This window comes from Eublepharis macularius, chromosome 13, assembly GCF_028583425.1.
Source record: "Eublepharis macularius isolate TG4126 chromosome 13, MPM_Emac_v1.0, whole genome shotgun sequence".
NCBI lineage: Eukaryota > Metazoa > Chordata > Lepidosauria > Squamata > Eublepharidae > Eublepharis > Eublepharis macularius.
In genome coordinates, this window is record NC_072802.1 from 44,325,577 (window position 1) to 44,351,017 (window position 25,441).

General features: G+C 45.4%; 1 protein-coding gene across 7 annotated transcripts in view; it reads left to right on the top strand.

Annotated features, from left to right (window-relative positions):
* Positions 1 to 25,441, top strand: part of TAF1 (TATA-box binding protein associated factor 1) — a 34,138-nt gene that overhangs the window by 6,941 nt on the left and 1,756 nt on the right. The window contains exons 11-38 of one of the 7 annotated variants that reach the window (XM_054996217.1): positions 640 to 767; positions 856 to 963; positions 1,317 to 1,490; positions 1,653 to 1,826; positions 1,915 to 2,019; positions 3,015 to 3,215; positions 3,821 to 3,962; positions 4,575 to 4,705; positions 5,659 to 5,739; positions 5,868 to 6,017; positions 6,428 to 6,550; positions 6,667 to 6,842; positions 7,524 to 7,765; positions 8,191 to 8,404; positions 8,905 to 9,070; positions 9,955 to 10,166; positions 10,717 to 10,825; positions 11,088 to 11,186; positions 11,933 to 12,110; positions 13,068 to 13,135; positions 14,340 to 14,462; positions 15,144 to 15,236; positions 18,636 to 18,720; positions 19,511 to 19,578; positions 19,665 to 19,781; positions 22,464 to 22,589; positions 23,766 to 23,864; positions 24,105 to 24,246. In XM_054996217.1, coding sequence (XP_054852192.1) covers positions 640 to 767; positions 856 to 963; positions 1,317 to 1,490; positions 1,653 to 1,826; positions 1,915 to 2,019; positions 3,015 to 3,215; positions 3,821 to 3,962; positions 4,575 to 4,705; positions 5,659 to 5,739; positions 5,868 to 6,017; positions 6,428 to 6,550; positions 6,667 to 6,842; positions 7,524 to 7,765; positions 8,191 to 8,404; positions 8,905 to 9,070; positions 9,955 to 10,166; positions 10,717 to 10,825; positions 11,088 to 11,186; positions 11,933 to 12,110; positions 13,068 to 13,135; positions 14,340 to 14,462; positions 15,144 to 15,236; positions 18,636 to 18,720; positions 19,511 to 19,578; positions 19,665 to 19,781; positions 22,464 to 22,589; positions 23,766 to 23,864; positions 24,105 to 24,246 — 3,834 coding nt within the window. The remainder of the gene's footprint in view (positions 1 to 639; positions 768 to 855; positions 964 to 1,316; positions 1,491 to 1,652; positions 1,827 to 1,914; positions 2,020 to 3,014; positions 3,216 to 3,820; positions 3,963 to 4,574; positions 4,706 to 5,658; positions 5,740 to 5,867; positions 6,018 to 6,427; positions 6,551 to 6,666; positions 6,843 to 7,523; positions 7,766 to 8,190; positions 8,405 to 8,904; positions 9,071 to 9,954; positions 10,167 to 10,716; positions 10,826 to 11,087; positions 11,187 to 11,932; positions 12,111 to 13,067; positions 13,136 to 14,339; positions 14,463 to 15,143; positions 15,237 to 18,635; positions 18,721 to 19,510; positions 19,579 to 19,664; positions 19,782 to 22,463; positions 22,590 to 23,765; positions 23,865 to 24,104; positions 24,247 to 25,441) is intronic. The other 6 variants (XM_054996218.1, XM_054996219.1, XM_054996220.1 and 3 more) reach the window with 6 other exon arrangements.

Here is a 25,441-nt window from a genome sequence, read left to right on the forward strand (position 1 = left end):
AGGGGAGGCGTGGAATGTCTGCTGAAGCAGGCAGTATGAGTGAAAGGTATAATCTCCTTAGGAGAAGTTAAGTTCAAAGAACAAGCTAGCTCAGTCTGATAGTATCTGATAGCTGCCTTATATCAGTCTGATAGCTGCCTTATAGTATCATATCCTGAATTTATTTTCAGTAGAGAAGTCATGAAGCCAAAAAAGAGGAAAGCATTTCCAAAGTATCCTCCTGTTGAAGACTTGAATGATGTGCCTGCTTCTTGCCTTCCAGAAAATTACTCATCTTTCAAGGAATTATGCACAGTGTAGTTGTCTGAGGTGGATAAGGATCTCTGTTAGAATTCTCAGCTGTTTCAGAAAACTACAGTTTCCTTTGAAGCAGTCATGACAGTTAAAACTGTTTTTTTAAACCCTGGTTAAGTTTCTGGTGTGGATATTTCCATATACTACCAAGCAGTGAGTGCTGATTCACAAAGGGCAAAGCTCTTGCATGGAATGGACCTTGAACCTCTTACAATTGTCAGTTAAGATGTCAGTTGTATCAATTAGCCCATTTTTGACAGTTTGGGTTGTGGAGTTGGTTTGAAGAGGGAGATATCCAAGGCCTGCATTCAGTGTGCTTGTTGTTTGCCATGTATTCCTTTCTAGAAATTCCTGATGAGAAGGAAGAGATGACCTTGAACTCTCCATCCAAGGAGAATAAGAAAGAATCTTCTCTGAAGAAAAGCCGGATCCTCTTGGGCAAAACAGGAGTAATTAAGGAAGAGCCTCAACAGGTCTGGGGGCGGGTTTCATTTTCTTTTGGTAGGAACAGGTGAAGGGAGAACATGTTCTGACTGCCTCTTCTCTATGTTGTGAATTTAGAATATGTCTCAGCCAGAGGTGAAGGACCCCTGGAATCTTTCCAATGACGAATTTTACTATCCCAAGCAGCAGGGGCTTCGTGGAACGTTTGGAGGCAACATCATCCAGGTTAGGACTAGGACTAGCGTTTAGGAAATGTAGAGCTTGGTGCAGAATTTGAAAATTGTGAGCATGGTGCCCCATGGAAATAGCCTTGAGTGGTGTTACCTGTCCTGTCTCTTCAGAATGGGTTAAGATTCCATGTGCAGATCCTGGTGAATCTCCTTGCCATAGGTTCCTCATAAGTGTTAGAATTTGGCTGTATGTGCTGTGGAATGTGGTAGCCTGGGCAGAGGGTGGGTGCATCTGTCTTGCTTGGGTTAGGTCAGTTCCTTATCAGCCTGCTCATTAGTATGCCACAACACTGTTTCTAGTGGCTGCTTTTAGTGCTGAATGAGCATGTGTTTTTTGCCTTGGTGTAGCACTCCATCCCTGCAGTGGAGCTGCGCCAGCCCTTCTTCCCCACCCACATGGGCCCAATGAAGTTGCGCCAGTTCCATCGTCCTCCCTTAAAGAAATATTCCTTTGGAGCCTTGTCCCAGCCTGGTGCTCACTCGGTACAGCCGCTTCTGAAGCACATCAAGAAGAAAGCCAAGGTAAAGCCTGAGCTGTCTGGTTCTTATGTGGTCCCTCATTCGACTCTTTCTGCCCAGGGAGCTTCTTTCTCTGGGGTTAAGAGAGAGGAATTCCTACTGTTGTGCATGTTCCTGGTCTTATCTCTGGTTCCTTGACACTTTTTTTTTTTGCACTTCGCCCAGATGAGAGAACAGGAGCGGCAGGCCTCTGGAGGTGGGGAGATGTTCTTCATGCGCACCCCACAGGACCTCACTGGTAAGGATGGGGACCTCATCCTGGCAGAGTACAGTGAGGAGAACGCCCCCTTGATGATGCAGGTGGGGATGGCAACCAAGATTAAGAACTACTACAAACGGGTGAGTTGAGAGCTTCACTTTGGCTTCTGGGCTTGTGCTTCTACAGCATGAGGCTGGCTTCTAACCCAAGTTGTCTTGCTCCTGACAGAAGCCAGGCAAGGATCCAGGGGCCCCAGACTGTAAATATGGGGAGACTGTGTACTGCCATACCTCCCCCTTCTTAGGCTCTCTCCACCCAGGCCAGCTGCTTCAGGTGAGATACCTGCTATTTCTTTGAGGACTTGTTGTGTTTGGGTGTGCTTTTGTTCATTGTAATGAGGGCAGGGGGGATTCTGTCTACTTGCAAAGGACAGATAGCATCAGCTCTGTTGATTGCCATCAAGTCTGTGTGATGAGTGGTTCTCCATGATGAGCTGTGCTTGTTTCCTTTCCCCAAAGCACACTGGGGGTGGCAAAAGATGTTCAAGAGGGGTGTGTGTACGTGCGTGTACGATAACGGCTATTGTACTTATTCTGCTCAAATTCAGTTGCCCAAAGAGCTGCTTCATGCTGCACTTCCATGTAGGAAATAATGTGAAGCATCCCTACACTTGTACCTCTGTCTGTAATGAGTGAAAATGGTTTGAACTCTGCTTTTCTGGCCGTTTCTTCCTCCCTACCTCTGGAGAATTGAAGTGAGATAGAGAGACACCTCTGTGCTTTCTCTTGCAGAAGTCACAGAGGGACAGGAGCACTGAGATGAGAGCAGTTGTATGGAACTGGTAGACAATTGGGGCAGTGTAGAAATGAAGTAGAAAGTATTGGAATGAATTGGAAGTAGCTGCGGGCATCCAACTGTTTGTCAACAGTAGTGGAAGGAAAGTGTCCTGAAGAATGGACTAATCTTCCCATTTGGTCTGGGTTGCCAGGACTACTCAGATTATCTTGCGGGATATGCCCTCCCACTTCCATTTGTGACTTCTCCAGCAGCACACCAGAGCTCTTATTCACAAGTTCATTGCTAGTCTTGGGTGGATGGAAGGTGAATTGTTCTTAGAAGCCAGAGTTTGAAGGGCTTCTGCTTACTCTTCTTGCTGGCTGCCTTGTCTCCACAGCTGTGTGGATTTAATGTTTGGTTTCTGTTGTCAAAAAGGGAAGGGAATTCCAAGGCAGTGTATCAACTAGAATGAACCTTTCTGGTGCTGACTGTCTTGGCCTTTTGTACGTTATTGTTGCCTTTGATTAACACAGCCATTTCTCTCGTCTTAGGCATTTGAAAACAATCTCTTCCGGGCACCTATCTATCTGCACAAGATGCCTGAAACAGACTTTCTAATTATCCGAACACGACAAGGGTACTACGTCCGGGAGCTGGTGGATATCTTTGTGGTTGGCCAGGAGTGTTGTCTCTTTGAAGTTCCTGGTCCTAATTCCAAACGAGCCAATACACATATTCGAGATTTCCTGCAGGTTTGTTTTGGGGGAAGCACACAAGCTGCAATTCCCTTGCGATCTGGTTACTGCTCCTAGTTGTTGTATAGGCAAGGCTGTTCAAACTAGGCAGAGCATTGTTCCTCCTGGTGGGAGGGTTGCCCTTTGAGGTTCGGATCCTTTTTCAAGCTTCTGCTGATTGTTCAGCCAGAGGCGTTCTTTACTTCTCTCTGTGCCCCGTAGCCAGGGTGGGAAAAAGAGCCTCGCTTGCTGGATTGTTTTCATCACACAGTATACATAACTTGTTTTCAGCCACACAGGTCTGAGAACAGGCTGATAAAAATACTTTGTGCTAATCTGCAGGACAAATGATTGCGTTGTATTAGAGATTCAAAGGGATTTCATCTCACCCTCCAAGCTGGCTTGCATGTTCAGAATATTTGTCCTGCCCTGCATTTATGTAGCGTGGCTCACTTGCTTCAGGCTACTAGATTGATGTTTACTGAACTGTTCTTTGCTTTGGGAAAGCACAGGGCACATTGCTCAGGTGAAAAAGGCATGGGGGAATTCCGCCTTACAACTAAGCTAGCCCTTGTATCCATCCCATCCAGCTTCACAGTTGTTCCTTTTGGCTTCCCTGCTAGGTCTTCATATATCGTTTGTTCTGGAAGAGCAGGGACCGACCCCGGAGGATTCGCATGGAGGACATAAAGAAAGCCTTTCCTTCCCACTCAGAGAGCAGTATTCGCAAGCGGCTGAAGCTCTGTGCAGACTTTAAGCGCACTGGTAGGCAGGAGTCCAGTATGGTGGACCTTTTAGAAGGGGCCACTGAGTATACCATCATTTTCCTTGCCTCCAGGAAATTGCTTGAACTTGCTTTTCAGTTTTTACCTGTACAGTGCACAAGCAGTGACCTCCTTTCCTGCTTGTATGTGATTCAAAGGAAAAAAGCCACAGTCAATACATGTGTATATCCTGCCGCAATATGCGCTCTGTTTAAATCCCGTAAGAAATGGCTGCTCGGTGTGAGAGAGGAGGGTTCCAAAACAGCTGATCGCTGTTGTTGAAAGCCAATGTCAGGAAATGGCTTTAAAAGGGAGATAGTCAAAGAATTCACACACATTACAGTGCATCATCTCCAGTTTCTGATAGTCTAAGAATTTTTTTTTGCAGCCCTGTCAATGCAGAAGGGTAGATTTTAAAAAATGTTTTTAAGAGAACTAATTTGTATTAAGTGATCATTTGAGCGTACCCTTGGATTCCGTCATTGGCCTTAACTATGTGCAGTACCAGAGGAGTGCTTATCGCTTGCTCCTCCTGTGACAAAGAGGGATGGAGGGAAAGGAATGTTTCTTGGTATTGCTAGAGTGACTCAGTGGAAGTTCCTGCTTGTTTCAGGAATGGACTCCAACTGGTGGGTTCTGAAGCCAGATTTCCGATTGCCAACTGAAGAGGAGATCCGAGCGATGGTGTCACCGGAGCAGTGTTGTGCCTATTACAGCATGATCTCAGCAGAGCAGCGCTTGAAGGTGAGCTCATGGTGGTCATGAACTTTCCTAGCCTTGCTAGCTGCCTCAGTGCTGCGCAAGATGCTTAAAAACCATGAGGATGGCACAATCTTGCAATCTCATCAGCAGGGAGGATTTGAGGTGGTGATAGAATACCAGTCAGGATCACCTCTTCAGTATCCAATGGATTAGACCCCCAGGGAGCAGGTAAGCCTGGCCTTTATGTAGTTACCGGTGCCTTATCAGCACAGGCCATAGCCAGTCTTTCACCATGCAGCCACCTGTAAAGGTCCTGCTCTCCATCTTGGCCACAGAATAAAAATGTTTGTTTTCCAATCTTTGCAGTGTATCAGTAGTGCCAAAGCCTTAACTCTAGGTACAGGCTGTTTTCACTAGAACACTGGATGTTAAAATGCTAGAAAGGAGCACAGAAGTTGGATGGCACTCCTCTTCATGCTGAGATGTTTTGAGTTAAAGTGGAATGAAGGGGGCAGGAAGTCTTTAGTTCATCCAAATGGAGTGGGTGCACTTCAAGGTTCAGTGATCAGAAAGGTTGGGTGGAAAGGAGTGGCTAGTCTCCTTACTCTTTTTGCAATGCTCAAGGCTGGTTTTTCTCAGCCAAGTGGGCACACATTTGGCACCTGATGCTCTTCTTTCATAGCCACAGAACAATCTCTGTCTTAGATAAGGAGAACAGCTTCTTAAAGCTCTCATGTATATTTCTGGGTGGTGTAATAAAGGAGCTGAGTGGGCTCTGTGGAAGGAAGACTGGCCTCCAACAACAGGGAGATGCTGACCAGGGGAAGCAGAATGTTTCAGCATCTGAATGCAGTTGGATTGTCAGAGAGAAGTCTCTTCCTGCATTCAAGGCCTAATGGGCACTCTTTTATGTAGAAATCCTGTTCCAGGTCCTCTTTCTGATTGAGCCAGTAGTGACTGACTAACAAAACACTTGCCTGTCTGTCATTCTTCAGGATGCAGGCTATGGAGAGAAATCCTTTTTTGCTCCAGAAGAAGAAAACGAGGAGGATTTCCAAATGAAGATAGATGATGAGGTAGTGACCACACCATGCAGGGCCAGGGTTTGATGTAGGATTTGGCAGTGAATGGCCAAGACCAGAGCATCAGATGGGAGGGAGCCTCCCCCTGAAACATGGTGGCTTTCTCTCCCTCTCCTCCTTAGGTGCGCACAGCCCCTTGGAACACCACTCGGGCCTTCATAGCAGCAATGAAGGGCAAATGTCTGCTGGAAGTGACTGGAGTGGCAGATCCCACTGGGTGTGGAGAAGGATTCTCATATGTAAAGATCCCTAACAAGCCAACACAACAGAAGGTAGGCGAGTGGTCCAGGTCATGAAGAATATGTGGAATAGGGCCTGCTGCTACCATTTATTGATTAGCAAGGAGGAGAGGGGCTGTGGCTCAGTGACAGAGCATCTTCTTGGCATGTGAAAGGTCCCAGGTTCAATCCATGGCATCTCCAGTAGAAAGGATCAGCTGATGTGAAAGACCTCCACCTGAGACTTTGGAGAGCCACTGCCAGTCTGAGTAGACAGTACTGACCTTGGTGGACCAATTGTGTGATTCAGTGTAAGGCAGTTTAATGTATGTTAAAGAAAAGAAGAGTCAAGTACTGCTTCTAGATGGAGGGGGAGTGTCTACTTGTATGGCCAAAGGGCCAGAGTTTCTCATTGAGGATCTTCACTTGGGCCTATAGATGGAACAGTGTTGCTCTTCTTCAAGCAGGATGATAAGGAGCCACAACCCGTTAAGAAGACGGTGACTGGAACAGATGCTGATCTCCGGCGCCTGTCTCTCAAAAATGCAAAACAGCTTCTGCGCAAGTTTGGAGTTCCTGAAGAGGAGGTGAGTGTAGATAGACTCACTTTTAGACACACACCCTTTTAGACTTTTAGACACACACCCTTCTGCTGAAGCAAAGTCAGCAACTTTTTGCATAGAGCTAATTTCTCGTTCTTTAGATTAAGAAACTTTCCCGCTGGGAGGTGATTGATGTCGTCCGCACCATGTCCACAGAGCAAGCTCGCTCAGGGGAGGGCCCTATGAGCAAATTTGCCCGTGGGTCCCGTTTCTCGGTGGCAGAGCACCAGGAGAGATACAAAGAGGAGTGCCAGCGCATATTTGACTTGCAAAACAAGTGAGTTCTGATCTTCAGCTCCTGATCCTTCCAGACACAGTGTTTGGGTGATTTAATCTGAATGGCTGAGGCTCCACTTCCTCTCCTGTGTCCAGTCTTGATCACTCACCAGTCTTGACTGCTTTCTGGTCCATGCCACTCTGTTCATGTTGGACTGTACAATTCTCTCTCACTGCAAACCTTTGGAAGGCCAAAAGTGGCTACATTTTCTAGAAGCAATTTAGGGTGTTTTAGACTATAGAAACAAGTGGATTCTGGGGTTTGGTAGGAGATGGGATTATTTTTCATCATGCATATTTGTTCTTGTTTTGATTTTAAATAGCTTTCCATTTCCCTGAACCCAGGAAATCTTAGGAAAAGCTGCATTAACAATCCACCAATAAATGGATTAATCAGGAAGGGTTGCTTATTTAAAATATGCATTCCCTGCTTTTTCTTTTCCAAATGAGACTGCTGGCTCTGGGCTCAAAAGGAGGGAGGGTTACCAAGCTAGCAAGGGAGTTCTGCTTCCCAGAGAGATGGAGGCTTGAGGTGTTTGTATGAGCTGGTTGCAGGAAACCCCTAAGGCTCCTTGAACACTGGCTCGGCTGCTTGCCTCTTCATTCTTTCATTCTCTTGTTTATGACCCAGTGCCTCTGTGCCGTGAACTAACCAACCGATCTGCAACCATCTTTGTTTCAGAGTTCTGGAATCCACTGAGATCTTGTCAACTGACACGGACAGCAGCTCTGCTGAGGACAGTGACTTTGAGGAGATGGGGAAGAACATAGAAAACATGCTTCAGAACAAGAAAACCAGTTCCCAGCTGTCCAGGGAGAGGGAGGAGCAAGAGAGGAAGGAGCTGCAGAGGATGCTGCTTGGAGAAGAGAGTGGCAATGACAAGGAACGGAATAAGAAAGACAGGCGGGACAAGAAAGGATTGTGTAAGTGCTCAGCTGCCAGGTCAGGGCAGCCAGTGCCACTGAAGGAATTGCAAAGGCCCCAACTTAAGCTTCTTTCATGGGAGTGGGGGGATCGCTAGCATCCAGTCCAGTTCTGTTCTAATGCCAGTCAGTAGTGGCATAATTAGCAGGCTATAAAGGAAGGGGCACTCCATAAACTGGGGTTTGACAATTGCAGAAAGGGAAAACTCAGAGGGTGGGAACAGAGACGCAACCACAAATACAAGAAGTAAATGGACAGTGGCTGAACATTTAGAAAAGCGGCTCAGGGGTTGTAAATTAGTGTGGTTCCTGTACTCTTGCAACTGAGGCTCCTGAAAGTCCAGACAGAGCTGAGGGCCCACCGTTGCGCCATGCTATAGGATCCTGGACACTCGGCCATCTCTGAGTGTTAGTTTTCCACACAGCCTCTGCTACCAACAACCTGGGAGGCTCTCACAAAGATGATGACACTGCCTCAGTGACCAGCCTCAACTCCTCTGCCACTGGCCGCCGTCTAAAAATCTACCGCACGTTTCGCGATGAGGATGGGAAGGAATATGTAAGATGCGAGACAGTCCGCAAGCCCTCAGTGATTGACGCCTACAGCAGAATACGGACCACCAAGGATGAAGAGTTCATGTAAGGGCTTTGTGACGTGCTGGTTTTCCTTTGCATGTTAGGAGATAGTGAGTTATTGGAGTGGGAATCTCCCTGGGAGGGGTGAGATGCAGGAAGAGGAAAATGTAAAGAGATTCCTGCTTAGGACTGTGTGTCTATCTCTGACTGGAGCTCACATGCTTGGCTGAAGGGGCAGGGAGTTGTGATGTGTAAGCATTTGCTAATTGCCCTTACACAGTAACATCAGAATCGTCTTGAAGCTTTTATTCTTTCTTGTGATTTATCCCTGGGAATTAAATCTCGTCTAGTGAGAACACTGGCATACAGGGACAACTAATGTTAAATGGGTGACTTTGCTGAAGGTAAGCCCTAGCTGTCCAAATAAGGAACTCGCTACTTTTAGGTGCTGGTCTTGAACCAGTTTTCTTAAAGAACACTTGTTTGGTTCTGAGAATGTGAGGCCATACAAAGCTGAGCTGGAACTGGACAGTTAACCAAGTGTGGAGATCTTTGTGTTCCAGCCGGAAGTTTGCCCTCTTTGATGAACAGCATCGAGAAGAGATGCGGAAGGAGAGGCGTCGGATCCAGGAGCAGCTGAGACGGCTCAAACGGAACCAAGAGAAGGAAAAGTTGAAGGGTCCTCCTGAAAAGAAGCCCAAGAAGATGAAGGAACGACCGGATTTGAAGGTATATGGGCAATGAAGCTGCTTCATACCAAGTCAGACCATTGGTTCATCTAGCCTTGGTAGAGTCCACTGACTAGAAGCAAAAGTCTGAGGTCTCAGGCAGAGATCTGAGATGCGTAATTAGAGAAGATGCTGCCAGGAACTGAACCTGGGACCATTCTGCATGCAAGGCGGATACTCTACCGCTCAGCCACAGCCCTTCCCCAGAGCAGAGATGATTGAGAACCCAGCCAGCCTGCATCTGCATATTGATAGTTTTGACTTCTGTAGTTTCTAAAGTTTTTCTTGCTCTCAAAGTCTCAGAAACCTGAGAGGATCAAGTCTGTTTTCAGCTGGACAGAGCTTCAGCACTTGACATCTTTCTTTCCCCACTCCCCAAGCAGAAGCGGTATAAATTAAGCCTACTGGCATCATTTATAAGTCAGCCACCACTTTCATGATTATGAAAGGGTAGCTATGTTAGACTGTCATTGCAAAATAAAACACAAATCTAGCGACACCTCAAAGACTAACATTTATTTCAGTATGACCTTTTGTGAGTCACAGCTCGCTTCCTCAGATATCTACCACTGTCATGGCCAGTGGCACTGCAGATCAAAGGAGTTGTATGCTGACAGGCACATCCGAATGTCTGTCCATGCAAGTTTTCATATACAGAATATAGCTTTATTTTTTTTTCAACATTGAAAAATCACTTTATGCTTGAAGTACCCATAGCAGTGAGTGAATGGCTTGTAAACAAGGCTGGCGTTTTGTACCAAAATATCCCAGTTGTTTCTGATTCTGAAGCTACCTATTTGTGCTGCTGTCCCATTGTTTTGTATCTGTACTCTTGCTTTTCTAGTGCAGGCATTGATCCATTGCTCATTTTGTCTTTTGCTGCAGTTAAAGTGTGGTGCTTGTGGTGCCATTGGGCACATGAGAACCAACAAATTCTGCCCTCTTTACTACCAAACCAATGCTCCGCCATCCAATCCTGTGGCTATGACAGAGGAGCAGGAAGAGGAGCTGGAGAAGACTGTCATTCCCAATGATAACGAAGAGCTGATCAAAGTGGAAGGGACTAAGATTGTCTTGGGGAAGCAGCTCATTGAGAGGTGAGGAGGATTGCCATGGAATTGATTTGTGTGGCAGTTCCCTAGTGATGCTCACTGGGCTCCAACTTATGTTGAAAGCCCATCTCAGCCATGAAATTTTGCTGGATAGATTTTGGGTAGAATCAGCCTTGGTTTGGTTCTCCACCTGTAAAATGGGAAGAGTACAGGCTTATCTCACAATGCTGTTGGGATAGTTAGCCTGGTAAAATCAAAAAAGAGTCCAGTAGCACCTTTAAGACTAACCAACTTTATTGTAGCATTGGTTAGTCTTAAACGTGGTTAGTCTTAAAGGTGTTACTGGACTCTTTTTGATTTTGCTACTACAGACTAACACGGCTAACTCCTCTGCATCTATTAGCCTGGTAATGATCTCTTTAACGATACCACAGACCACTTTGTAGTGGGGTTACAGGGATCATGAAGGCATGCATTCTAGAACAATCCCATGAAAGAATGCGGAGTTGCTCCAAAGTTTGTTTCTACCAGTCCCATCCAGGGCAGAGTAGAAACTGCAGTCTCTCTCTCTCTCCCCCTTTCTGTTCATTTAAAGTGCGGATGAAGTTCGCAGAAAATCTTTGGTTCTGAAATTTCCAAAACAGCAGCTTCCACCAAAGAAGAAACGGCGAGTAGGAACCACTGTTCACTGTGACTACTTAAATGTAAGTCCTTTAATTATTTATGGTACTTTTCCTTACTCTCCCTCTTGCCGACAACTTTAGAGACTTCATTTTAAACTCCCATCAGAATTGGGGTGTGTGGGACTCAAGAAACAACGTTCAAAAGGCAACCTGATCCCTTTGGAGCAAATGCTACAAAGAAAGATTGGAAGCTCAGACATGCTTTTTCACAAGTATTGATGAGCTTAATGTTCATCATGCATTAACCTTGGAAACATTTTAGTGTGCTGTGTGTCTTTTTCAGCGACCTCATAAATCCATCCACCGGCGACGCACAGACCCAATGGTGACACTGTCCTCTGTCCTGGAAGGCATTATCAATGAGATGCGAGATCTCCCCAATGTAAGAGCCTGGCCCTGTCAGGTTTGGCCTTGATGAATGTGGGTATATGCAATACACTGTCTTGATCTCTGGAGGACCTTTAGGAATCCTTTAGGAACCTCAACTAAAGCCAGCTCCCAAAGCTAGCAGTTGGAAATTTGAGGACAAGATTTCTGCTACTTTTTTTTTTTTGAAGTGGAATGTTGTTTGTCTGACCCCTTGCCTGAATGAAATCCCTGATCTTCTTTTCCAATCATCTTCAAATAAGATGTCCGTGCCTTCTGGAGGCTGAACCCAAGTTTCCAGTGGCTAGGTCCCAACACTATATTCATAGAGCTAAGTAGAGGTTCTCATACCACACAGAACCGCACTTTAACCCACGCACGTGCTCAAACATTTTGCCCAAAATGACAAAGAACTTGCCCTCTCCTAAGGGGGTTCACCATCTAAATTATGAATAAAGCGTGCTAACCAAAGTAATATTGATGATGATAAAAATATTACGAGATCTACATATAACATTAGCCACATGGAAACTCTTTGCTTGAAATAGTCTCTGGGTGATGCTTTGAAGCCATCAGAGGGAGGGCAGGAAGCAGGCAGACATGCCTCTCAACCTGCCTGGATTCATCTCTAGCTGAGAATCCTCCTGCTTTCTAGCTTCCAGCTGCCTTCAGTGGGGCTAACAGAGGGAGGGAATCAACATTTGACTGAAAAACAGGATAAAAATATAGGAATGTCATAGAAGTTAACCCTCTCATCCTCAGACTTACCCTTTCCACCAACCTGTTAATGGAAAGGTTGTCAAAGATTATTACAAGATCATTACAAAACCGATGGACTTGCAGACACTGCGTGAGAATGTCCGCAAACGTCTCTACCCGTCCCGTGAGGAGTTTCGAGAACACCTGGAGCTGATTGTGAAGAACAGTGCGACATACAATGGTGTGTGCTTTTGTGTTAAAATGTTTCTCTCCTGTGTTGGAGATGGCTCACAACAAAACTTAAAATCTAATACTCTCGCTCGACATATCCCAGCTGGACAGCTGGAACCAGGGCCTTTTACTTTCTCTGGGTGCACAGAAAAAGAGAAGGAGCAAGCCAATTGAGGAGAAGAATGGGGGTGACTGGGCCTGTGGGTGTAAGTGTTCATTTGTAAGGCTGCCCAGTATTAAGGACATTCTTGATCATTGTGCTTCAACCCTTCTAGCTCTTGTCCTGTTCTGTTAGGTGGGGTGTCCAGCTGCTTTCTTGATGGCCTTTAAAAATTTCTCATCTGCCAACATCTTCTGCTCTCTTTATTTTCTTTCTTTTTATCTGCCTCTGTGCCTTGCTTTCTACTGCCTAGTATGCTTCATTCCCTTAGCCTTTCCTTGTACGTTTTGTTTCTGGACCTGCAGAGAAGCTTTACATCTCCCATCTGAAGCAGCCATCTTTCTCCTTTTTAAATGTGTAGCACCGTGAGTAATCCTTGCCCAGAGAGTCTTTCATTGTTTTCACCCGGTTCTCAATTACTCTTGGGGTCATTTGATTCTTGCCCTGTTTTTGCTGAGGCTAGCTTCAAGCAGCTGATGGATAGCGTTGCCATAAAAACTCCACTTTTGAGTGCCTGAACTGCAGGGAGTGTTTGGTTTAAGTTGTGGGAATGTGGAAATTGAACTCGTCAGTCTAGAGCTACCTTTTTGTGGCTGGGAGGAAGGTTGATAATATCTTCTGCCTTTCAGCTCAGTAGTGCCTTCAAGGCAGCTCACAACATTAAACCAATATTACAGTAAACAACATATGCATTTACTGCCAACAACAAAAATGCAGTCTGCACCTGGGACCCAAAATATAACAGTCATGTCAACTATAGATCCTTTTGTTGGAATGCCTGTATCCCACCATGGATGTTTCTTGCAGGGCCAAAGCACTCTCTGACCCAGATCTCTCAGTCGATGCTGGACCTCTGTGATCAAAAGTTGAAAGAGGCAAGTCTTGGGGTGATGGGTCAGCCCAGCAGTAGGAAGAAGATGTGTGTAGCTTTGGGGCTATGTAGTTCACTTTAAAGTTCAAGATAATTTTATGGCTGAGCTGAAGTTCTGTTTGCATTTGCCATTTGCATCTTATTTTTCGCAGTCATCTAGGCTCAGGAAGTCCTCTTCAAGGGGCCAAAGTCAGCTGTGTTCATGAGAGATCTGCTGAGGCCAATAATAGACTCAGTGGGTAGAGTAATGAAGTGATTAGCAAATGAGCACAGAATAGCAGCAGACTTCAAATGCTGGCTTTACTGTCAAATACAGTTTTTGAATTTGAATGTTGCAGTCAATTTTTGACTCCAACTTGGGAATCCCCTTCTCCCCAATAGATTTCCAAACAGATTGTGAATGCTGTATTAGTTTAGTCCTCCATTGTTCGTTGCATGTGGAAGGATACTGGTGCTTGGGGCATTACCTGATTGTCTGAGTAATGATGCAAATGTGCGTCCTGAAGGTCTAGAGGAATAGGATCTTGGAAGAGCAGCAGCAGGTGTCCACAGTTGGTCACACACTGCATTCTCAAAATGTAGAATCTAACAGTATGGAATCACAAAGTTGGGTTTTAGAATTTTTAAATTGTTTCCATAAATTATGAAACTCAACCTTGTTAAATGGTGGAACATCATTTTTCTTCCAATTTATTCAGCTACAATGGAAATTAAAATCAGTATGTACTGTGCTGCTTTAAAATAGTAATATTATAAGGTTTTTTTAAAAAAAGAAACTTTGTGCAGCAGGGTATGTGTGAAATATAAGGCTCCTTTTCTGATCACATGAGATTCTGTGTAGCTGCCAAAGGTTATCAAGGCACAGTGCTGAGTTAGCATATTATATTCCCTATTTGTATATATTTACTGTACTTTTTATTGTGCATACATTTTTTGAACTGTTCAGTCAATGTATGCTTAATGTTGCTCGTCTTTGACCATAATGAATGAATGAGCAATATGTAAGGTTTGTAGAGAACCAACTAAAACAGCTGAAAAGTTGCGCAGTAGGACAACGTGGTCTGTGGAAATGCACAGTGGTTGGGAAATCAAGTTGAGAACTGAAGGTGTTAAAATGTCAGCTAATGGTAGTATCAAAAATCCCATGACAGCAAGCTGCCAAATGGGAAGCAGTTTAAGGGAATTATTCTAAATTGGCTTCATTTCAGAAGGAAGATAAACTGGCTCGTTTGGAGAAGGCAATTAACCCCCTTCTGGATGATGATGACCAAGTGGCCTTCTCCTTTATTCTGGACAACATTGTCACCCAGAAGATGATGGCTGTTCCTGATGTAAGTGTGCCCATGGTAGGGTAGGGGTGGAAGGAGTCCATAAGGGGGAGCTCCGGGAATGGAGTGCGTTGCTGTAGCCTCATTCTTTGAAGCACTGAATTGTATAGTGATGGCACTTTCCTTGAGTGTCTGGCTCTTGCTGTGATTTTGTCTTTTGACTCATTGAGCCTCTTCATTTCTGATGAATTTTGCCCAGAGATCTAGCTGTACTCTTATCTAAGAACTTCTCACAGTGAGCCGTGTTTGAGCAGCTCTGCTTAACAGATGTTGACAAACAGCCTCCACGCTGTCTGCTACTTCTGATCTTTATTAATCTGGTTACTTGAGCTGTTTTTTTCTGTTGAAGTTTGGATTGTAATGGATGTTGTGTCAAATTCTAGCATTTGGTTTTGTTGGCCATCTTTCAGATGGTAGCATTTGGAAGGCCGAGAGATAATATTTTAATAAAATATCATCCCAGCACTGGAGCTGTTCTTAGCTCCTTTTAGTTTTTGCTAAGAACACAAAACAGGTGCTTGCAGTAGTCATTGGGGTTTGTTTGCAGGTATTGGTAAGGAATGTTTGTTCTAGCTTCAGTTGAATGTAAAAAAGCATACTTACATCCCCTGATAGCTTGATCTGGTATACGTTCACTCTGCAAGAGCTGGTTCTTCATTATCTCCTCCTTTGCTCTTATTTCAGTCTTGGCCCTTTCATCATCCGGTTAATAAAAAATTTGTGCCAGATTACCACAAAGTCATCGTCAGCCCAATGGACCTGGAGACAATCCGCAAGGTGTGTAATACAAAAGATGCAGACATTTTGCTTCATATGGCAACTCAAAATGCTTTGCGGTTAAAGAAAGGCCTGTGTCATCATTGAACCAAAAAGGTAAAAATGCCAAGAATAGAACTACCATGTAGAAATTTAGCCTAGTGTGGGATAGCTCTACATTTCTAACCTCAGCTCCTGAATTTCACTTGGTTGGGCTCCATTATGGGCCAAACAGGTTTTAAAAAATCTACGGAATGAGCAATGCAATCGTGAGGCCCACCAGGAAACCTGCGCCCTCGCACCTGCGTAACTGCAGCACCACTCATCTGCTTCGAGCTCGTTAAGGTGCGGCCAGGAGAGAATGCTTCCTAGTTGTCCTGGCAGTGCCAGCAGAATCCACCAATTGCAGGGTGCTGCAGTTGACAGCGTCATGAGTGGCAGCAAAAGATGTAGCCACTCCATGAGCTAGGCCATATTTGCCATTGTCAGCTGCCAATACTACTCCCCTGTCCTGCAGAGAGTGGGTGCACAGGGCAGAAAGACCCCCATGATTGGGCTTGCCACACCCCAACAGAGATCCCTGCCTTGAGAGGAGCCCTGGTCCATGGAGCAGGGGGGTGGGGGGAGTTACACTGAAGGTGCAGACGTAACACCTGCCCACCCCTAGCTCAAACTCCCATTTCTGACAAGCACTGCTCACTTGTGAACTCCCTCCACTTCAGCTGCTGCTCTGAGAAATATGCACACACTCCTTAAAATGTAAGACCAGAAAGGCAGCAGAACTTGGCAAGGATCGCACCTGCGGACCCAGGCACCCAGGATCAGGCCCCCAACTCTCGGAGAGGCAGCTCCTTGGAGGCAAGCAGGGGCAGGTTCTGAAATGAATGGCAAAGATGCCCATTAGAAATAATGGGAGAAGCTGGAGGACCATTGGATATGATGGGAGCCAAAAATGCCCATCGACATGCAGCAGCTCCATTGAAATACATCATTGCATTGAAAAGATGCAAGGAGAAAGCAGGGTGGCCCTCGAGAGCCATGCTCTGGAGCCAGGATGACAGCCCCCAGAGTGGAATAATGGCCTCTGGGACCAGAGAAACTGCTCTGGGGGCCATCATCACATCCTCAGCGCAAGGTTCCTGAAGTCCATCCCTGCCTCTGCAAACAGTAAAAGAGAGAGTCATCTGGTTTTTCATAGGACAAGTCCAAGAGATCCCAGGACATCGCTCCACACATCCCCCTACATCCTGGCATCACCCTCACCCCTCGCATGCAGCAGTCTTCTGCCAGGCTTATCAGACACCAGTAGCGCTGTTGGAGAATGAGTCTTCTGTCCCATTCCCCCCTGTCCCAACACACACACAGGCAACACTCCACCCCACTGCCTGTAGTGAATTAAGGAGGGACGGAAGCTGGGCAGGTCTGGAGCCCGCAAGGTGCCACTGGACCCCTGCTCCTTTTGGCAGTAGAGCCACACAGAGGCACTTGGAGCCTCTTTGAGGCCACCCCATCTGTACCAGCTCAGACACAGAGCCCATTCGCTGGGATGTACGAAAGGGCAGCCCTATGGGGAAGTACAGGCAGGGGGCTACTGTCATGCACAGGCATGCAAACAGACAGGGAGGGAGGTTGTTGTTCGATACAGACTTTATTGAACTTCCAGAAGTGAAGAGGATGTCTGGATGTATGTTGGCAACTTCCCTCACCTGGATTGGGAGGTGCAGACCTATTAGCATGGCAATTGGGGCCAGGAGAGCCACTCTTCGTGTTACTTTCTTAGGAGTGGGGTTGACTTGTTGCCTGGGGAACCGCTCCTGGGGCTGGCTCGAATAGCAGTTGTGGAGGACTATTGGAGGCTGGAACAGCCATGCTCCTTGGCCTCCCTGATGGATCGTGACCTGCCTGAAAAGGAAACAGAGACATGTGGCAACGGGCCTGGCCTCATGCAGGCCATAGCCAGGTCTGCCACATTCTGGGAAAGTATTCATGGTGGGGGTGCTGGTGGCGGCTCCATCACCATAGGTGCTGCCAGCAACAAGATGATGGATGTCTCTCCAGCTAGAAAGTGCTCTGTGTCTGCATCTGGATGTTCTGCTGTTGCATGGCTGCTTGTAGCTCTGATCCTGTCATGAGGTTGTGCACCTGCCATCGCAGGGGAGTTATGAGAGCAAGTACCCAGTCTCCCCGACCTGCAACTATTTTCTCTCTTCTGCCTGAGAGGGGAATCCTGACATGGGCTGCTGGAAGCCCCTCCCTTGAAGCAGCTGTGTTGGGCATGGCTCCCTGGGCTACTGTCTCCGTGGCAAGCAAGGGCCATGCACGCTTGCGGACAGGGGCCACACCCCCTCCCCAGCAAGCCTCAACTGCAGAGGCATGCATTTGGCGGGGTGGGGGTGACGGGAGCAAGGAGGCCAGTGTGAAGGAGCAAGCCAGGGCAGCTGTCTCCCCAGATCCTCCTTACCTGTTGGTGCACCCTTGCGTCTCCCTGAGCCTGGACTCAGGAGATGGGTAACTGCAATGGAATTCAGGTGGTTAGTCAGACATTCTGGACGTGGCTCTTCTCCCATATGTGAATGTGAGGTGTGCCCCAAATTTTGCAAAGTCCCTCCTGTGTACTTTTGATCTGCCACCATGAGCTCCCTCTGCCACCTCGCACTCCCATGGCAGGAGGCACTCCGGCAGAGCCTGCAGCCATCTCTCTACTTACCTGGGGTCATGTGCGCCCCAGGTGGAGGTTATGTAGAGTGCCCAGGGAGCTGATTGGGTGTGGGGGAGGGGGGTCAGCTGCTGTGGGGGCATGGCAGGATAGGTCCTCATGGTAGTTGCCATTCTGTGCTCCTCTGGGCCACTTGGACAAGGAGTGGTCAATTTTTCATGTACAATCGGTGCTTATGGGCTATGCCGGCATTTTTTGTGACGTAACTTTCTGTTGCTGATGGGGGCATGCCCATGCCCAAAATGGCTTAGGAAGCTGACCAAGTCACGCCCTGCTCCCTAGCCTGCCCCCCAGCCCACCTGCTGGCTCAGGGACTTATGCTGTGGTTATGGCCACACCCGGGTATGGCAGCCAGGTGCTGGTGGAGTGGCACCGGGCTGCTTCACCAGTGTAAGTTTGGGATGCACCGGTGTAACTCCTGGTTGTTCCCAGAGCACTTTTGGCCCTTCCCCTCAGGATTGTGCTGTAAATGAATGAACACACAAATAGATGTATTGCTTCTGAAAACTGTCGTTCATGTTCTATTGAACATTCCATTGGGAGTGGGGAGGAGCGGAAGGGTACAGAGAAGAAAGTTGACCCCATGAGATGTCTCAGAGTCTTTTTTTCCTATTGAGGGCTTTTAGCAGATCAACACTAGCACTTCACGTTTCCTCCTTCAGATTTCTCCAGTATTTCACTCTTTTCTTATTTATTCACTCCAGAATATCTCTAAACACAAATATCAGAACCGAGAGATCTTTCTGGATGATGTGAACCTGATCCTTACCAACAGTATCAAATACAATGGTGAGAAATGTTGTTAGATCTGTGCTGTGCAGGTTGCCATTTGACTTGAAGAGATCTTAGCCTGGCTCAGGTCAGTTAATCCAGTGGACCTGTTAGTCCTGGTCTTGGATAAATTCTCTTGTCTTAAAATGGGGTCACTGAGTGAAGCTTTCTCTTCCCCACTGGGCAATCTTGGGCATACTGCTCTATCTTGGTGGCTCAATCCTTAAACAGAGATAAGGATTGACTTTGGTTAAATTACAAGGATTGTTATTGCTTACTGGGGTGGTGGGTCAGGGGCAGGTGTTGAGGGGGGCTCAGTTTAAGGTTCTTGCTTAGTGCTTCCAGACTGTGAAAAAAGGACATCTCAGGAAATGGAATGAGGCTTTTCTTAGGGTATGTTTGGAGGGCACATGGTACAGCATTTAACTTTTAAACAGATTTTTAAAAATTAAAATATAATATCGGCCTGGTAAGGGTTCTGCTTAAATCGGAAGCTTGCACGTTGTTATGTGTCATTTGGTTAGTCCAAATAACATATATCGTGGAGATTGTATTCTGATACATGGCTCAGTAGCCTTGCTTGAAACAAAACATGTCTGGGTTTGTTCATGGCCTGGGTGCGAGACTGCTTGAGAACCCCTTATGTGAGCCATCTTTTGTTCCGTGTGAAAGAAAGATGGACTGTAAACGCAACTAAATTTTTAAGTAGTGTGAAAATCCCATCATTGGCCATTGATGAGGGTTTGAGGGGGATGGAGTTGCTTTATTCAGGGCTTTACCTGCTACTAAAGAGAGCTTATCATTTCAGGGCCTGACAGTCAGTACACTAAAACAGCTCAAGAAATAGTGAATATCTGTTATCAGACGCTGGCAGAGGTAAGTGGCCCAGTGTGCTCTGAACCTGCCCAGGGCTTTTTTGATGGTCAGCAATCCCACCAAATGCATCTTTCTTGGTTTATTAGTACGATGAGCACTTGACACAACTTGAGAGGGATATCTCTACTGCAAAGGAAGCAGCTCTGGAGGAGGCAGACCTGGAGAGCCTTGACCCCATGACACCTGGACCATACACTCCTCAGGTGAGCCTGTCCAGTACCAGCTGATTGTCTCCTGCTCTCAAGGGATGGGAACTATAGGAACTATGGAGGTGCTTTGGAGTGTGGAAACACTTTTTTCACCAAATAAACTAACTCCCTCCTTAAATCCCATATATATCTTCCACTAGTAGACAATTTGTGTTTTTGAGAATGAGGCCTTTTCAGAAGCTGTGTTGCATGCTTCCTTATGCACTTATAACTGCTCCTGTTGGTCTCTACAATTTCAGCTCCAGACACCATTTGTGACTTCCCCACCCATTTGAGCATATGATTATATGATGTCTTCTCCTTTTTGCCAGAATTCTGCTGTGTGGTTGTCTTCAATCTCTTTTTTAGGAAACACTTTGTTGCTGTCTTTTTGTTCTAATTTAGGCTTTCTTGTACCCAATGTGATCTCTGTGGAGATTTCAGAACCCTTCTAAAGAGTACAAACTCCTCTTGTTTGTTGTTTGTCCAAAGGGCAAACTGAGTTTTAATAATAATAATATTCAATTTATTAAGTTGACCTTTCAGGACAACTTAATGCACACTCAGAGCTGTTTACAAAGTATGTTATTATTATCCCCACAACAAAACACCCTGTGAGGTGGATGGGGCTGAGAGAATTCTGAGAGCTTTGACTGACTCAAGGTCACCCAGCTGGCTTTAAGCGGAGGAGTGGGGAATCACACTCGGTTCTCCAGATTAGTGTCCTACCTCTCTTAACTGCTACACCAAACTGGTTGTCAAGTTTAAGTTTAAGGGCTTCTCACGGAACCAAAGGCCTGCAGCTGAAGCTGACTGACCTTTGTTGTACAGCTTTCATTATTGTTCACAGAAATCATTTACATAATTTTACCAGGCTCAGCAGAGGCACCACTCCAATCTTCACTTTCCTGGCAATCTCCCCACATTACAAGATATGGGTGGTGGTTGGCAGATACAGCATTGCTGAGCAGGACATTGCCATGTTCTCCTTCAGTTTTCCCATCTTTCTCGCCTCAAGGGTTGTATATGTTACCTTGTACTCAAGTCTACTTGAGGGTTTTTTTGGTGTTGCCTCTACAACCCTGATCTTCCAAAGAAAAGGACACCTCTGTTCTCAGATTACTTTCCTCCTGTTTGTTGGTAACAGGAGTCTGTTTCTTGGCCCCTTTCTGCAACTTTTTTATATTGGGGGGGGGAGAAGAAGGAATGAGAACAGATGTACTCGTAGGTGGTAGAGTCTTATACTGTAGCCAGATATTTGTGTCTGTTTTGTGAGCAGAGATCTCTGCCTGAACACAGAGGGCATTGAACACATGAAGCTGCCTTACACTGAATCAGACCTTTGGTCCATCAAACTCAGTATTGTCTACTCAGGCTGGCAGCCCAAGGTCTCAGGTGGAAGTCTTTCACATCACCTACTACCTGATCCTTTTAACTAGATTCTGGGGACTGAAGCTGCATACCCAGCAGATGCACTGTGATCCATCCCCTATATTATAAAAAGGGCCCCCATATCCCTTCACCTTGATGATACATCTTGTGTGTCTTCTATAATCCAGTGAGAAAATGAGCATGGCAATGTATTTGTGTGTCTGTAGCCTTACTGGATTAGAGGATCCCTTCGTGAGGAAACTGCATGTAGGCCAGCTAGGGAAGAACAGGTTTCTACTAGTGTTTCTTGTATAATATAGTAGTCACCGTACCGTCCTTTGTATCCATTAACTTTGCATGATTTGAAATGCCTGTATAGGTAATCTGAGCTCAGTGTGCTGCAACAAATGTGCAAATCTAGGTGTGGGAGATGGGTTCAAATTCCCACCCACTATCATACCAGCTAAGAGTGAGAAGGAGAGTGATAATTAACTCCAGTGGAAAGAGTTGTTTGCTAATACACTTAAGGGTAGGATTTACTGAGAATGGATCACAGAGATATCAGCAAATTGGACCAAGAGAGGGGAGTTTTCCTGAGTCTTCCTTTTCCTCATTAGTGAAGTAGTTGGAGTCCTTCATGAAAGTGCCCATTACTTCCAAAATATCAGGTGGGGCAACATGAACAAGAAGGATGAAGACACAACTTTACCATCCAACTATCTGCACTTTATGACCTGTGGTGGAGGATTTTCATAATCCTCTGAACCATCTGCTGTTGAGAGCAACCCTGACAGTGAAGTTAGAAAGAGAGGTTTTGTAACCTGTTCCTTAATATGGGCAGGACCAGATTAAGGTGGACATGTCTTACGTGTTATGGTTTGTTTTCTGTTACTGAAGCAATTTTCCACATGTCAAAGAGAACTACTCCATTATATCACTGGTCTCAAGCAGTGAGGCAACAGCTTCTGTTGTGCTCTTCCAGCTCTCTGAGAAGTTGGACTTCTGCTTCATAAGATAGCTCTTAGTGGCTGAGGCCTGATCAAAGTACACAGTCAATTGAGTATTATCAGTCAGCCATCTCAGCTGAGTGTCTTGGGCAAGACACTGTCTCTTTTGACTATGTTACAAGGTTGTTGTGAATGTAATAGTGTTAAATCACATGTTCACAGTATAATGCTGTAGAAATGAGTAATATTAAGGCAGATGAAACAAGCAAGTCTTGTTATTTCTGAAACAGCCACAATTTTGAACCAATTTTGAGACTCCATGCTACATTATCAATTCCTGAGAAATTGATTGATTTTTTAAAAAAATAATGTACTTTAGCCCCCAGATCTGTATGACACCAATACCTCTCTCAGCATGTCCCGTGATGCCTCGGTCTATCAAGATGAGAGCAATTTGTCTGCTATGGACACTCCCACTACCACCCCTGAGAAACGAGGAATGCAGGTCAGAAAGCAAGAAGTACTAAAAATAATTGGAAAGGATTGGGGTGGAGGAAAAGGAGGTTAGTTTCCCCTGTCAGTGGTAGAACCTGTGCAGAAATCTTGGAACAGGAAATGTAGCATTAAGAGTGAAGTCCTTTGCACCGGATAAATCCAGAAGGAGTTATAGTGCTGGACTAGAATTGCTCTCACGTAAAAGAGTTTGACATTAAACTATTTTATAAAGTGCTTGAAACTGGGGTATCTATGGAGGCAACTACAGCAATGATTTTGCTACAAGAAAGGCTCTGTTTTCCTTTCTTTTATGAATAATGGAAGGAAGACAAGATTTTTAAAAAGAAAAATGCTATATTTTCGTAGGTTGTTACACACAACCTAACTTTGTATCTTATAGTAGGTGGCTGTGTAGTCCACTTGGGTGGCTAAGCAGCCTTTTAAATGAAAATCTGTGTCAGGTCTGTACTTAAGAATTTGCCAAGCATCCTTGTACCCTGGTGAAACCAGATGTTTGGTTCCTCTCTGGTTTCCAGTGGAGCATAAAAATCTATATGTGCCACAAGTATGGAGGGTGATTAGTAATTGTGGCAGTAGCCATAATGTGGTTCCTTTGTTGTAGACATGGGGGGAAGGAATCTTATGGAATTAAAGGGTCACAAGTAAGTGAACATGTCCTGAGTAATTATGGATAAAATATTACTGTGTTTTTCTAACGCTGGGAGTAAATGTGGTGTGACTTGGAGTGGCTGGAGAAAGTGCAGGGTTGTGTTAGTCTGTCAATTACTGGATCAGCTAGTGTTCTTTTGTGGATTTAATGGGATATCAGTATGAACCCTGAAAAGTTGGCTTTTGCCATTCCAGGGAGCTGACTATGCCCCTAGAAAGATGGCAGTGAGGCTGGGGGAAAGAAAGTTTGTTCACAATATCATAGGAGACTCTCTGTTTTAGGCCATATGATTTGCTTTTCTGCTAGTCTTAAAGGAGTGAAATCCTGGAATTCTTTTGATGGATTGTAGAAAGTTATTTGAGTGGCAGATGAAGAAGCAGTGTTGTACAGCCCAGGAAATTGCAGGAAATGCCACAAATCCATTATGGATTTCTTCATTGTGGCCTGCCTACCTAGGAGTGCTTCATAAGTGCTTGTACCTTCCTCAATGGTGTTGTCTCTGTGTTCCTCACTCAGATGCGGCAGGGCCGAGGTAGGCTGGGCGAGGAAGACTCTGACGTAGATATTGAAGGGTTTGATGAGGATGAGGATGGGAAACCTAAGACTCCAGCCCCAGTGAGTATATTTGATCCCATCTGTAGCCTGTTGGTTCACTTCTACACTTATGGTAGAAGCTGTGGCAGTGCAGGGCACTTTTGAGTGATGTTGTCAGCAGTTTGAATGTGCACCCCAGTCCCTCAGTTTTTAGAAAGAGCTTGACATTGCTGGTGAATGATGTCAGTGGTAGAGCCCCATATGGTCCATATGTTGGCAGCTGCCTGCATCCTTTTACCACTGTTCATTTTGTTATGACAGGAAGTAGAAGATGGAGACCTTGCAGATGAAGAAGAAGGCTCAGCACAGCAGCCACAAGCCAGTGTGCTTTATGAAGATTTGCTCATGTCCGATGGAGAGGATGATGATGGCAGTGATGAAGAAGGTGATAACCCTTTCTCATGTAAGTTGTAACACTTTGACTTTTAAAACTGAGAAGGAGGTTGGAAGTCATTAACCTAATCAGACTTATTTAGTTAATGGATTTTGTGAAACAGCTTACCAGAGAAAGTTTGAAGGGCACCTTTGCTTTCCATTTTTAGGAGGGCTTGGAAATTGAAGGGGCCTTTATCTGAGCTTGGTGACAATTGTGGATCAGTATAACTCTGCAGAGCCCTGACATGGATAGTCCAGGGAAGCCTGATTTCATCGTCTTGGAAGCTAAGCAGGGTCAGCCTTGGTTAAGAATTAGATGGGAGACCCACAAAGAAGACCAGGGTTGCAGAGGCAGGCAATAACAAACCTTCTCTGCTACTTTCTTGCCTTGAAAACCCCAGCAGGGGTCACCATAAGTCAGCCATGACTTGACGGCACTCTCTACCACCACAAAACTCTGCAGAAGCAAAAGGGCGTCTTACTGTATTTTCAGGGTGGCTTACATCCTTATTGTATCCTGTGTATGTTTAATTACTTCATTTCTTGTTTGCCTTTCTTGTCAAGACTAAAGGTCAATTAGTGTTATAAAAGATAATACAAAAAAGTATATACAATGGACAATGATATAACACTGGATTATACAAATTTAAAGAACCCATGTTTACAAACTGGGTTTTGCAGAGAATGCTGAAGTACCAGTAAATGATGCAGCATTAAAGGGAGAGGGAAGGGGGGGAAACTGTGTGTCTGAATGGATTATTATGCGGAAGGCAGATTGGATTACATCTAATCTATTTAGAGAAGACCATGTCTGCTGCCCTGAATTTTTGGGAGAGAGGCATATTGATGCCCTGACCTGGATGGCCCATTCTCATCAAATCTGAGAAACTAAGCCTGGTTAGTACTTGGATGGAAGACCACCAAGGAAGTCCATGGTTACTATGCAGAGGCAGGCAATGGCAAACTACCTCTGTTCATCTCTTGCCTTGAAAACCCCTACAGGGTTGCCACCAGTCAACTGTGACTTGGCAGCACTTTCTTCCACGGGAATACTGATATTTCTTCTTCCTTTCATGACTGCTCAATGACAATCTCTATTAGTTGGTGTCTTTATTGAAATAATTTAGTCTATCTTTGTGGATCTTTGTGGCATTTTGCAAGTTTTTGAAGAATGATAAACTGCTGAGGTGCTAAAGTAGAGATGAATGTCCTGGTATCTATAC